The sequence below is a fragment of the Hydra viridissima genome, unplaced genomic scaffold, assembly GCF_058129835.1.
Source record: "Hydra viridissima isolate aposymbiotic clone 2 unplaced genomic scaffold, HvirCarnegie_v1 scaffold_14, whole genome shotgun sequence".
NCBI lineage: Eukaryota > Metazoa > Cnidaria > Hydrozoa > Anthoathecata > Hydridae > Hydra > Hydra viridissima.
In genome coordinates, this window is record NW_028324313.1 from 1699940 (window position 1) to 1715343 (window position 15404).

General features: G+C 29.4%; 2 protein-coding genes and 1 pseudogene across 3 annotated transcripts in view; 1 reads left to right on the top strand and 2 right to left on the bottom strand.

Moving 5' to 3' along the window:
* Positions 1 to 15404, top strand: part of LOC149878737 (uncharacterized) — a 29248-nt gene that overhangs the window by 4705 nt on the left and 9139 nt on the right. The window lies entirely within an intron of this gene.
* LOC145200782 (uncharacterized) lies at positions 3193 to 6773 on the bottom strand (annotated as a pseudogene). The gene is made up of 7 exons (XR_016446808.1): positions 6136 to 6773; positions 5851 to 5979; positions 5186 to 5608; positions 4784 to 4956; positions 4312 to 4376; positions 4062 to 4153; positions 3193 to 3801 (listed from the first exon to the last, which is right to left on the bottom strand). The product of XR_016446808.1 is annotated as an uncharacterized LOC145200782 (transcript).
* Positions 7102 to 9346, bottom strand: LOC145186439 (uncharacterized). The gene has a single exon (XM_090071312.1). It carries the CDS (start codon positions 9169 to 9171, stop codon positions 7210 to 7212), a length of 1962 nt encoding a protein of 653 aa, XP_089927438.1. The 5' UTR covers positions 9172 to 9346; the 3' UTR covers positions 7102 to 7209.

Below are 15404 nucleotides of genomic sequence, written 5' to 3' on the forward strand. Positions count from 1 at the left end.
GTACGAAATTCAGGGTATGATTATTAGAAGCGTTTAACTTTCGAGTTAAATTTTGTATGGATATGTATGGCATCTAAATAACGCGGAATTAGAAGCTATTTAAGAAACGTTAACATTTTTAATATTATATATTTTGTTTGGGATTATAAATAAATTTCCTATCATAAGAAATGTATTCAGAATGTGAAAATTATTTCACATTCTGAATACATTTCTTATGATAGGAAATTTATTTATATTTCTTTCCCAAAAGGTATTGATCAGCAGAACCTTTGAACTCAAGATAGCCAAAAAGGCAGATTTTTTTTTCCAGGGAATCATTCCACCACTGACAATTACACTAAATTACAGCCATAATTTACGGTAAAATGGCGATAAGTACGTGAAAAAAAAAATCTTGCTACTATGACTCTTTTTTTACTGCAAAATATTATGGAAATGACTGTAATTACAGTAAAAAAATTGCAGTACAAATTCATGCCATCACTCATGATTACGCTGTAATACTTTAGTAGCGCATCTGTATATCTTCAATAGAGCTCTTTATATTTTTGTGTTTAAAATACAACTTGCCAAAGTTAATGCAAGAATTAAAAGTGCACATATATTATTTTTGTTTAAGTCATCAATAAAATTACTAAATAAATCTTAATCAACTTGTTAACTTAATTAACAATTAGACTTATTTTAATCGAAGAAAATCAAAACCGCTGGCATCATCTCAAATGCAATTGAACGCAGATCAGCAAATAAATCATTTAACGTTTGTTTTCAATAAAAGGAAAACATTTTCTTGGTAAAAAATCGGACAAAGAAAATTTAGAAAAAGCAATCTTGTAAATTAAAACGAGGCCAGTCATAATCTAAATTCAATTTTATATTTTCCTTTATTTTTTTTTTACAATAAACAACTTAAAGAAACTGAAGGGCTTAGTGCAAAAAGTACTCAAGTCACAAAATTAATGTTTTGAGAAAATTTAGTTTGATCAAAGATATAACACTTCAAAACAAGGATTTAAAATGGCTGATCAAAGTAGATTTTCTCAAAACATTTACTTTGTGACTTAAGTACTTTTTGCACTAAGCCCTTCAACTGTTTTCGTATTAGTCACAATCAAAATGATTTGGCAGTTGGAGTTTCAGGCCTTGATGACATACTTAAGACATGATGACATACTTAATGACAAAGTTTTGTAATAATATGGCATTTTGTAATAATATGTTTGACTTAAGTTCTGATGACATACTTAAGTTTGTCCTTGATGACATACTTAAGTTCTGGGGTCAGTTTTAGATCAAAAGACAGGTATTTTGTCAGGAAGTTGATGATCTTTGAATATTAAGTAGAGTCCTAAAATATTTAGTATAATCATATCCGCTTTGGCGAACATCTCACTACCAATACCTGTTGGATAAAAATTATAGAATTCATTTTATTATAAACATAACTTCTTTTATGGATCAGACTAAGGGTCTTCATGATAAAAGTAATGATTTCATTCAAGTTATCTCGGCATAGTTAATATATTGATCATTTAATGACGCGCACATTTTTGTGGTAGGGTAGGGCGGGGCTAGTTGAGCAATCTTTATTAAATCTAATAGATCTCTTGATCGGTGCGTCGCATTTACATAATTTTTTCACTATTAGAAAAATAATTTTTTCTGTTAAAAATTGATTTGTTTGAGAAAACATTCCCTAAAGTTTACCAAGCTGCTCAACCAGTGGGGTGTGTTGAGCAGCTGTGTGGGGTAAGTTAAAAATAAAGTTAGTATGTGAAAATCTTTATTTCTGAACTTTTAACTTATATATTTTATTGAATAAGTAATATTTAAGTAAAAATATTTTTAAAAGAAGAAAAAATTTAACAGTTTTAAATCACATTTAATTATTTTTTAAAAAAAGGACTTAGGATTAGGGATGGCACTTTTACTTACTTTTTTTTTACTTACTCGAGTAAGTAAGCCTTTATGAAAAAGTAAATTGCGTATATAATTGTAAGCGTTCAAAAAAAACTTAAATTTACTTTTAAAAGTAATTTACTTTTCTAAAACAATTTTTATTTTGTAAAGAAAGGTGAATTTACTTTCAAATGTAAGTTATATGTAAGTAGATTATATAAAAAAGTAATTTACATTTACATTTAAAATTGAGTTACATGGAAAAGTAATTTAATTTTACATTTAAAAGTTAATTACTTTTTTAAAACTGCATTACATAATATAATTTTACCTCGAAATGTAACTCACTTTTACATTTAAAAAGAATTTATTTTTAAAAAAATTATATTACAGTAATTGTAAAAAAAAAAAGCATTTTAAAATACATTATAAAAAAGTTACATGCAATCAAAAGTAAATAAAATTTACTTATATAATTAGTTTTCCTAAGTAGACATGTGTTATTTTATAACTAAAATGAAATGGCTATTAAAAGTAAATTACATAAAATTACTTTTGATTACTTAAGTTTACATTTTAAATAACTTTTAGTTACAATTAAAAGTAATCTATACTTAAAAAGTAAGTAAATTTATTTTTGGTCAACATTTTCTCTGAAAGGATATTGTATGAGAGAGTAAAATGCAGTGAAACAAAACTTGCAGTAAAGCATAGTTAATTTAATTTGGGGCAACAACTGGTCTGAACGGATTTAGACTTTTTTTTCCCTGTGCACCTTTAAAATATCAATAACCGACTCCGATCCATGATTATATTGGCAATTAAAACCATTCCTAGCGCCGGAACAATTTCGCATTTGCTTTGAAACCATTGTTAGACCCTGGTTAAAAAAAGGTATCAAGAAAAATATTCTCCTAAAAAATGCCTCCCAGGAAAAATGCTTAAATAGTTTTTTTTTATATACTTAGATACGCTTTACTGTCATTTTATCTTTGTATCAGCTTTTTTCCTGATACCGCTTTTAATGTGTAAATTTTTAAATTTATTTGTTGCTTTTTTATTTTTGTTTTATCAACAAACTTTTTTGGAATTTGTGCAGCGGAGTGTACATATACATCGACTGATTGTTAGGGAGAACGTGCACGAAATAGTACACAGAACACCTGACGCTTAGGAGTTGGGGGAGGCAATCTTTTAATTTAAACAAAAGTTTGATTTTTTTTTTTTCTTTTACTTTTATTTTTGGGAGAGGGGGGATTTTTTCCAGGGGAATTTTGTGTCGGGGAGATATTTGGGTGGGGTTCTCGGGTTTCTTTCTTCCCAGCGGGCACGGGTACGTTCATTGCACGTACAAAAGACGTCCGGACGGAACGTACAATTTCAGTTCAATTTTGGTTCAGATTGGAAATACTGAATGACGTACAAATTTGAATGTACAATGTACGTCCAAATTAGAACGTACACTGTACATTCAAATTCAAATTCAGACGTACTCTGCACGCTCAAATTATAGTCGAGAATTTTTCAAATTAGACTTAAATTGCTATTACAAATTAAACTTAAAAAAGTTAATTTCGAGTCAATTCGACTTAAAATGCCATATAAATAGTCAGGTATGCGTAAATTTTTAAATCAATTTTGAAAATTCAGTATTGTTCTAGGTGACAATTACGAAACTTTCCACTTCAAAACATCATCATCGACATCATTTAGTCTAAAACATCAATAAAACTAAAAACGAAAGCAACTCATTAAGAGTAATTGAGATTTATTATTAAAATAAATCTTGATCTTCTGCTTTACAGCCACGTCCACCGCCATCTTTTCTATCTGGTGCACGCTTCAACACATTACCAATCGCCTGGTGCACCTCATTTAGTGTATACTTCGGCATACTATCTACAATGACACAAAAATTTATCAGCTATAAACTATATACTTTTTTTGAAAGCAAGAACAAAATAACTTGGCTAATAGTTTTAATATTCTATATATAAGATTGATATCTGATTTCCTTGATTCACTAGAAACCGTCTGTGTTAAATATATTTTACTTAATTCAAGTCGTGCAATATAATTTTGCAGAAAATTAAACACTTTTTTAAAATAAAAACGTAAAAAAATCTTTTAAAAATATCTTTTAACAGAAAATAATATACCCACAATCACTCTGATTACGTTTGTTTTCTTAAAGGCTTTTTTGTTTTTACCCTCCATGTTATAACTTGCCATCAACTTGTTAGTCATGAGTCTAAAATATGTATAAAAAATCGTTTTCTGTATAAAAAATTGTTTTCACATTTTTAATACTATAGGATAATTACTAAGTACTTTTATAAACTTGCAGAGAAAATGTAAATAGCAGCATATTGTCTATGGATAATAAAGTTTTTATTTTGACAAACTTACTTTAAAAGTATTGCTTTGACATTTGCATGGCACGACTTGCCGCCAACCATTGTTAACCGTCTTTTCTAAAATCAATGATTTTATAGTGTGTGTGTGTGTAAACCTCCTCCGACGGTAGAACCCCCTCTGTCTTGGGGAGGTGAAATTATATATATATATATATATATATATATATATATATATATATATATATATATATATATATATATATATATATGTAAATTTATAAAAAACACTTATGTCACTTTATCTTCCACTTGAAGTTTCAGGATTCCTCGCTATTCATAAAGCTTCCTGAAGTAGCTTTAAGAAGTGGAGTGGAAGTTTGTGGTTTTTACACCTCTCGAAAGTATATTTTTATTAGTAAATACAAGGTTGTGACTGTGATAAAAAACTTGCTGAGTAAACCATTAATGATAAAAAAGGTATTAATATATTTATTATTAAAAAATACATTAATACATTTACTTACTAAAAGTTGACATTTTGCTACATCAGAAAGTTCTTCATCAAACTGCTCAAACTCCTCCAAATTATCAAACTGCTGCACATGGTATAAAGAATGTTCAGGTTCATAATGTGTTCCAATCTTGCATTGCTCTTCAAGTATTTGTGTGAGTAAATGAAGTACTTTGTATTGGAATTCTAAAATTTTCGATTATTATTTTATAAATTTAAATTTTTTACAAAACATACCTAATATTGATAGATAATTAAGATAAATATTGGGGTAAATAGGCAAATAATACACCAAAAATTTTTAATTTCTCTTAATATAAATCTTCATAGTAAAACTAAATACAATACAACTTAATGGTAGAAAAAGTGAAAGAGTAACTTGTGTAATAAAAATATTAAAAATAAATAATTTTACTGGCTTCAGGAAGAGGAAATCTAGACATTGAAGTTTTAGTATTTTGAGCTGCATTTACTGGTGGCATCATAACTTGGCTGGTTTGGCTGGCTTGGCTTGATGACTGGTTTACTAAATCTGAAGATGTTTGTTGGGACAACTGTCTTACTGGGATTTTAGATTTTACTGAAGATGATAATTGGGATTGGCAGGTTGATTTTAGAGCAGGTGACAAAAAGGTAAAACAACTTTTAGAAGAAGTAGGTATTATTGACTGTGACTGTGTTGAAGATTTTGAACCATATAATTTTGAAATTGGCTGTTTAAAACATGACTCAAGCTCTGGAATAGCAAGAGATCCTACTGAAGGATTTTGTAAAGAAGAAACACTGTAAGGAGATCGCGACCTAGCTCTGACAAACATGGGCTTTTCAGGACATACAGCTAAATAAAAGTTATGTTCAGTATATATATATATATATAACCTGTTTTAAAGATGTGACTTTATCAAACTTATTTATAAAAGTACTGCAGTTAATTGAAATAAATGGCAGTTTAAACTTAAAAGTGTATTATAAGTTATAAGTTATCATACAATAAATATTTAAAACATATCTCAATACAAAACATATCTCAAGAATAGTAAATCATATACCAATAGAATAAAACAAACAAACAAAACATACGTATTTTATGTATCTTTTGATTTTTAGTTCCTTTTTTATTTTCATGGGTCAATTGACCAAATTCAATCTTGTTAGAAGCTTCAGATTCCTCACTGGTAAAATCAAACCCTTCACACACTGCTTTATCATCTAAACATATATAATTTTAAATGAATATGTAACAGTAAGTAAAGATTGAAAAAAAGTAGAAACTTGAGACTTGTATGAACAGTTCTTTAGTCTAAACTGGATTTGGAATAATTAACTGCTAATAGCGAGTTAGTGAAAAAGTTTTGCAATACTTACTATGACGACACTTCTACTTAAGAAGGGGAAAGCAAAACCAATCATTCTGTGGTATTGCCTGTTGCTTACAAGCTTTTAAAACATTTATACCATTAGGCCACCTCACAAACTGCTTTTCATTTACGGATCCTTCAATCCACACTGAAGGGATTGTCAGCTCTTCTTCTACTGATCCCTCTAGCCAAACTGCTCGGCACCACGACATTTTAACTGTACTATAATAAAAACTATTGTATTTACTATAAGTAAAATAAAGTATATATAATATTTAAATATAGTACTTACTATAATAATATTTATAATATTTAAATTAGTACTTACTATAATAATACTTATAATATTTAAATATAGTACTTATTATAATAATATTTATAATATTTAAATATAGTACTTACTATAATAATAACTATAGTATAACTATATGATATTAACTGCTGTAGTTTAAACTGTGGCAGTTAACAACAGCAATTAGTAATAATAGCGGTTTTGTCTGTGTGTATTTATATATAACATCTTTGATCCCATATGGGTTATAAAAAGTGCTTATCTAATTGAGCAAAAAATAAAAAAAATCATTTTAATTATCTAGAAAAAAAAAAAAAATCGTCTGCTTTGTGTAAACTTGCTGAATACATTTTTGAGTACTTTTTATATTCAGTTGGTAAAAAAAAACTTATTTCCATTTCGACAATTTTTTGACAAAAAAAAAAAAGATAAGTAAAACTTAAACAATTAACTTCTTTGATTTAAAGAAGTCTCTACTATATATATATATATATATATATATATATATATATATATATATATATATATATATATATATATATATATATATATATATATATATATATATATATATATATATTGAATTGGCATTACTTTAAGTTTCAATGATTTACAACTTTTTTCTAAAACAATACTTTGTAATTTTTAAGTAATAAAAACTGAACATATAAAAAATATATTAAACCTACTGCTAACTGTTTATTATAAAAGTTAACAAACCTTAATTTTCAAAAAGAAGAATTTTGAATAAAAAGAAAAACAAAATTAAATGATTATATCAAAAACAAGTCATGGTTTCAATTTCTCATCATAATGTAGTAATGGAAATATTGATAAGCCTCTTTTTTCTTCTAAACAAACACACTTTCTTTGAAAATCAGCAACACTTAGTGTTCTCTGGACAACTTTATTAAAATTTATAGTTCGAAATAATGATATACTAAATTGCATTGATGGAGCTGGAGTGTCAAAAACATTGTCTAAATATTTAGTGCTGAGAACATTACACTGAAATGTACCATCACTATTCTTAACCTTTACAAATGCAATAGAAGAGTTACGTAGCAAAAAACACCTATCTTTTCTGTTAGCTGAGATTTTAGTCTCTAAAGTTTTTGTGGGTAACCCTCCAAAAAAATGTTTATACTCAGATTGCCGTTTTGATACTTGAGCGACTGGATTGGAAGAATTACGTATGCTCTTTTTAATTTTTTGAAGAAAATTTTCAAAAGGAAAACATGATATTCTGTTTAGAGAACAAAAATCATTACGACAATCATCAACTAAGTGCAAAAGATTATGGACATTATAAACTGTAAATGTGTTGCCATATATATACTTGACTTGATACACAAAATACTTTAGCAAATCACACGCATAATCTAAATATGTAACACGCTTATCGTCATCATCTTGTAACAATATGTTCATAGCAATACTTAGGGTTAAAAAATGTTCATATAACTCCTTTGAGACAACACCTCTTAATGCAATTGGGCCAGTATATAATAAAAATTGTCTGAACTCTGTTGCTTTCCATCTATCTAATTCTTTTAAACTTCGAGGTTGTCTAGCAAACTCACTTGGCATACATCCACTAAAAGAAATTAGTACTTGAGATACCTCTGAAATTTGAGCAGCAGATATTTTTGCACATGGTCCTTTTTTCAGGTAATTCAACATGCGACGCATTACACCTAAACACACAAGATGCATGTAGTCTAGTGCAAAAGAATTAATGCAATCAATTCCAATTCCAATTAAAGGAGACCTATCTTGCTGATGATTACCACAATAGCCAAACTGTTCAAAAGTATTTTTTTCTCGTAATTGAAAGTCTTCTTCTTCATTAAAAACAACTCGTCCTTCATGCGTTCCATGAATGATACACCTTTCACATGAATTATAACCTCCATGATGAACTATGCATTTTAAAAAGGCCCTAGATGGTGCATCACAAATGAAAGATTTAATTTCTACACTTAGGTGGTGCCCATTAAACACAATGCCATTCTGTCTTAACTGATTCCATTCACTGACAAAATCTAACAAGTAATCATTAATATTGTTCGGTTTATGATCACCACAAAAAATAGCAATGATAAATATGTCAGAGTTATCAAAACATGCAAGTATCGGCCACATCTGCCTACTTGATGATTTAAAAAGTGGGATTCCGTCTATATTTATTGATAATTTTATAACATTACTAACACAATTTTTATCATTGAGGACACTTTTAATTCCATTACATAATCCATAATATGCATAATCACCACCACATTTTTGCTCTTTTGGTATTTTTCTCGGTGTTTTCAAGAGAGTTCGTGCATCTTTAGGAAGAGAAGAATCATTTTCACGAAGGATAGATAAAAGTTCATTTACGGATGACCGAGTCCAACGATTTCTTGTCGCACATTGAGCCAACTTTTTATATAATAGTGAGATTTCGCCCACATCAGAATAATCATCATCAGAATAATCATCACTACAGTAAAGGTCTGTAATTTCACCTTCAGATTCACTACTGGTGTTCGGATAATATTCATCAGTTAAGTAATCGTCAGATAAAAAAATATCGTCTGTTACATTATTCGACGATTCGTCGTCACTATTTATGGAATTTATTGGACTTAATGAAAAATCAACATCAGCATTTTCTTTTACAGTTGTTTCGTCATCACTTGATAAATCTAAAAGAGTGTTTACTTTTTTATTAATACCTTTCCATTTTTTCACACACGATGCCATTTTTAAAATTTATAAATTACTGAACCCTGATTGTACGCCACACTACTCAAATAAAAATGAAAGGAAAATGGTTCTTAAACCATGATTACAGTAGACGATAATTACAAAATTTATCATGTGTACGGCTAAACTTATATAAATATATATAGTATAGTTGCTATTTTGGTAAAAAAAAAAAAAATCTCTTGTTAAGGTTTATTTTCAGTACAAAGACGGACGGACAAGTATTGGACGTACATTGTACGTACAATGAACGTGCTTGTGCCCGCTGGGTTAAACCAATTTAGAAATAGCCTAAACATAGTAGTAAGGAGAAAACGCATTTACCCTGGGAGACACCCGTTTAGGAAGAAGAGATTCTTTGAAAGGTAAATTTATAAGTAGTTTTTTTTAAGGTTTTATGTATAAATGATTTTATTATTTAAAAATTAAGGAGGGACACTAAATATAGTAAGGGCATATAAAAACAGATTATAATAAGGCCATTAAAACTGGCCAGCATTTTAGCTTTCTCGCCTTATAAATAAATTTTTTGGAGAGATAACTATTATCATATCGACAAAATTATAATAGTTCTCTCTCCAAAAAATCTCCTTTTACAAATTTTCTTGTTCATTTATACCGGATAGTTTTCCAAAAATATCCCTCAAATATCGTCATTAAAAACCGCTTCAACATTTTTATCATATTTACAGGTAAAAAGATATTGAAATTGTTAAATCTGTAACGCCGTTGAACGTTCGTGCTCTTTCCGTAACGGAATTACGATTATAAAGTTGAAGACTTTTTATGTAAAGGTATATATATATATATATATATACATATGTATGTATATATCATGTTTTGTTGGCGCGTAGAAAAAAATAATTTTTTGACAACCAATTTAGTGAGCGAAAAACATCTGCTTTGACAACTTTTTACTTATTCGGTTTCGGCCAAAATTTCTGTTCAAACCACTACCAAAATGAGACGAAACTTTTGTGAGGAGATTTTTTTAAGTTTAGATAACTTGTTCTTAATTCAGTGTGATCATGACGTTTTCCTAATTGTAATCGTTTGTGGGTAAATCAATTTTTAATTACGACAGTTATAGCAATTTTAATTGAAATTACTTAACATAACTGATTTAAGTTACTATTCTCAAATCATTCCTTAGGCGAACTTCAAATATCAAAATTTTTTCACATGTTCTACTTTTTCTTTAACTATGTTACAAACTCGTTTTCGATCGTTTAATTACCTTATGTTCCATAAATCCAACTATTCTGTATGGGACTTCAAAGACATAAAAATGATTGAGGAAACTAATTAAATTAAATTACTATCAGGGTATTTATTTACGATATGAATCTGAGACTTCTCGTGAACAAGGCAAGCACCATATTATTTTTGTTTAATTTTTTCGACAACAATGAGTGGAAAAAAAGAAAAAAAAAGAAAATTATCTAAAAGACCTTTATTTGGAACGCAAAACTTTATCAACATACATCGCCAGAAATGTTTGTCTTTATCTGAAACAAACACGCCAACTGTTGTAGCAAGACGTCTATCTGGTGACAATATTACATATTCAGGTATGTTTGTAAATTTTATTTAAATATTAAGATGAACTTGTGAATGAAAACAGAAAGGTCAAAGAAATTAAATGACCCAGAATAATTACTTGCTGTACAGTCATGTATTTGTATCAGTCTTTAATTTGCGTTGATACTTGAAATATATTTTTATAAACTATTGCTTGTGCTGTAGGTTCGAACTCTGATACCGACGATGATCAAGTTATAAAATCAGTCCGTAAAATAAAAGCATTGCCTATTAAGACCCTATTTTCATTTGTTGCCAACACAAATAAGTACAGTGTCTCAAAAAATTATCCGACCAAACAAGTTTTTCCCAAAAAAAAATGTTTACGCTCTAAATTATACTAAAAACAATGAATAGCGATACTTACTTTGTCTGTCATTTTAATTCTAATGGGAATAGTATGTTATTTAGCGTTCATATTTTTTGATTCATGCTTCAGTTGGTTTATTATTTGTCCTAAGAGAAACTTAGTATTGAATAGGCTTGTAAAAAAATTATCCGACCAAGCGATATTTAGGTAAGTTTAATTAATTTTATGTGAAATTTGGTGAAATATTTTAGCAAATTTTTATACAATTAATGAAATTGCATAACAAAAAACTGTTTTTTTTTGTAGTAAAAAAAAAAATTATGTATAAAAAAAAGGTTTCATGTTTTTTTAAGTAAAATGGTGGGAGGTAAACGTCACTGGACTGTTTCTCAGAGAAATTTAGCTGTTGATCTAGTCAATCAAGGTAAAACCTATCGTCAGGTGCAGCAAGAGACTGGAATTCCTCATAATACAGTATCCAACATAAGGAAGAAGTATAATTTGATCGGAACAACAGCCACAAAAGAAGGGCAGGGTCGCAAAAAAAAGACTTCTAAGAGTTTTGATAGAAACTTAATTATACAAGTCAAGAAAAATTGCTTCATTTCTGTTCGAAAACTGGCTGAGCAAGCTGAAGAGAATTATGGAATAAAATTATCTCATCAGACAATCAGAAATCGTATCCGAGACTTTTTGAAATCCCTGATTTCAAGGACGACTTGTGTGTAATAAACCATATTTGAGTAAGAAACACATGAAAAGAAGATTGGAGTTTGCTAAGAAGTTCAAAAACATGCCGTTAAGTTTCTGGAAAAAGATCCTGTGAAGAGACGAATCGAAATTCAACTTAAAGTCATCTGATGGAGCCCAAAAAGTTTGGAGAAAAGCCGGAGAAGCCTACAAATTAAGCTGCGTGAGAGGAACTGTCAAGTATGGCGGCGGTAACGTGATGGTATGGGGTTAAATGGCTTGGAAGGGTGTCGGAAAACTCCAATTTATAGATACTACAATGGATCAGGTGCAATACAGAAACATATTAAAGCAAAATTTGAAGTCATTTGCTCGAAAACTTCGGCTAGGATCTGATTTTACATTTCAGCAAGATAACGATCCCAAGCATAGTGCCACTAAAACCAAGGAGTGGTTTGCTGAAAATAATGTTGAGGTCTTGGAATGCCCGCACAATCACCGGACCTTAATCCCATCGAACATTTGTGGGAAATTTTAGACCGAAAAATTGGAGATCGGTCATTTTCCAAAAAAGATAACCTCAAAGTGGCAATTGAAGAAGCCTGCGAAAAGATTCAACCAGAAGAAACAAAATCTTTAGTTGAATCAATGCCTAGACCTCTAGAAGCTGTAATCCAAGCATAGGGAGGCTCAACAAAGTATTAAAATAATTGTTTTGTTATATAATAATTTGTTATGAAACAAATAATGTGTTTGGTCGAATATTTTTTTGACAATAAAAAAACGACCTAAGTTCCTTTATTTTAAGACTGAAAACCTTGTGATTCAAATTTTACATTAAAATAAATAAAATCTATTTAAAAACATGTTCTTTTATTTTCATTAATCTTGAGTTTACCAAAAAAGTCTAAATTTATGAAAATACAGCACTTTTTTTAGGAAAAATATTTAAAAAAATGTTTGGTCGGATAATTTTTTGAGACACTGTATGTTTGTTTGATGTGCCCGGAGAATGGAAACCTTGTGTGTGGGCCTGAACCAAATCTGCGAAAACATATTTTCCATGTTCATAAAAAATCTGAGTACCTTTACGATTCTCAAAAAAAATTACTCGTTCAAGATAAATTAGTTGGGATGCAGAACAAAGATGAAATAGATGAAGCCGTAATAAACTGCATTATTCAAGATGGCCGTCCTTTTAACGATTTTAATAAACCTGGTATGCAACGCCTTCTAAACATTCTTGCCCCACTTTACAAACCGCCCCATCGAAAGACAATAGCAAAGCGATTGAGAAAGCAATACTATCAATACAAGAACAATCTTAGAGCTAAACTTAAGTCAGTTACCCATATTGCTCTAGCAACCGATTTGTGGAAAAATAGGGTTGGATCCTATTGGCTTTGCATAACAGCGCATTATTTAACAAAGAAATTTAAATACAAATCAAATATAGTTTGCTTTCGTAGATTTTACGGAAGACAATTAAGTAGTAGACTTACAGCATTCGTGCAAAAAGAAATTACTAAACTTGAAATTGATACTAAAGTTATTTCAATAACAACAGACAACGCTGAAGACATTAAAAAGGCGATGGGATCTATAGCTTTACGGCTTTCATGCGTTTGTCATAACTTAAATCTCGTTTTAAATCATGGAATAAAGTTGTGGGCCAAACCATCACAGAGCTTATTAGATGGAACATCAGATATCGAAGAGGATCTTATTTATTACAATAACTACAATGAAAGCGATATCGAGTCTAATGAAAATATATCGTCGGACGAACAGCTTGAAATGTACGATGTAAACAATCAAGTAGAAAATGCGTGTACTTTTGAAACGGAAAACGTGAGCTCGGATGATGATAAAAGTACCGAGGAGGAAGAAGCATCTACAGATGAAACTGTTAATCAGTTATTTAACTTTTCATCCATCATTTTATTTAGGTTAAGAAAAACTTTAGCTCTTGTTAAAAGGTCTTCAATATTGCAATCATTTGTTTTTGATGAGGTTAAGAAAGAGGGGCTAAAAATAAATAACTTATCGTCAGATTTTCATGTACGTTGGAACTCAACTTTTTTAATGATTAGTAAGATAATTAAAGCTAAAAATGTTTATAATAAAATTACTATAGATCCTGGTACTATCAATGGGTTAACAGAAAAACAAGTTAGTAAACTCAAGAAACTAAATCTGTTATCAGAAGATTGGAAGTTCCTAGAAATTTTACATTATAATCTTGCGCCATTCTTTGAAGCAACTAAACTTCTCTCTACTAGAAATTTTCCAACACTTTCGTCGGCCAAATTTGTCCAAAATACGTTAATGAACTTTCTTGAAAATGAATCTTCAGCTAAATGTTTACTATCGCAATCGTCTTCTTTGGTCGAGAAAGAAAACATGTTACGAAGCAGTCTTCTCAAGTTTATGAAGGTATACTTTATTGAAAAGATATCTCCAAAACAAAAGTTACAAACTTTACTGGCATGTTTCTTTGATCCGAGAACTAACGAGTGTCTTACAGAAAAAGAATATCAGGAAGCAGAAAGTAAACTGTTGAAAACATTTTCGAATACAATGCTCCGACAATATCCTCGAAGGTCAACGTTTGTAAACACTTGTTTGCAAAATGACCAAAATCAGCCGAGAAGTGGTTAGTTATAAAATATTATTTGTTTTTAAATTTAGATATATTTAAACTTATGTAAATAATTGTTTAAAGTACTTTTGTAAAAAGATTTTCATATTGACAAATATTATTACTCATTTTCATTTTTAAAAGAGACAGATTCAGATGTTCGATTCGAACTTCAAGATTCACCTGAACAGTCTGTGAACCACAAAAATGGATTCGCTAAACTTGCAACATTGTGCGGTGTCAATCTATGCATAGAAAAAACACAATCAAAACGAAATATCAAAGAAGAGTTGTCTTTTTTCAATTACGCTTTAAAGCAAAAAAATTGGAAATTTGATGAATTTTGGTACAAATATGAAAAAGATATTCCAATGTTAGCCTCTAAAGCAAGAGTGGTTTGTACTTCGCCTGCTAGTTCGGTAGGGCCAGAATCCTCATTCAGTGTTGCTAACTTTATTCATCGAAAAGAAAGATGTAACATGAGCTCAAGAAACTTACGTTACTCAATACTCCTTAAAGAGAAGATATGATTAAACTTACTTTAAAATTTGATACTTAATGTAACTCAGAATGGAAGTAATTCGCTTATATAGTTTGTATTTTATGTTTTTCATAATTTTCATATTTCACTTATGTAATTTGTATTTTATATTTTGATATTAAGATGATCTGGAAGAAATTTTATACATTTTATTATGAAATATGTCTTTTAAAAATGCCAATGCGGGGTTCGGGGATTTGACAAACCAAAAAAATTGTGCGATTACTTTAACACATTATAGCGTTTGTTTTAACTATCAGTTGTTTTTTTTTTTTTTTAATATATTATTTATGTAGTTCCTAAACATTTTAGCATTTGCAAACAGGGCCGTGGCCATAATACTACGGGTTTATAAAATATGTTTCAAATGGGACTTAACGATATGGTTAATTGCTGCCTTTTCTTGCTTCAGCGATTGATTTAGTTTATATAATTGTACATTTTATTATATTCTTAATCAAAAGCAA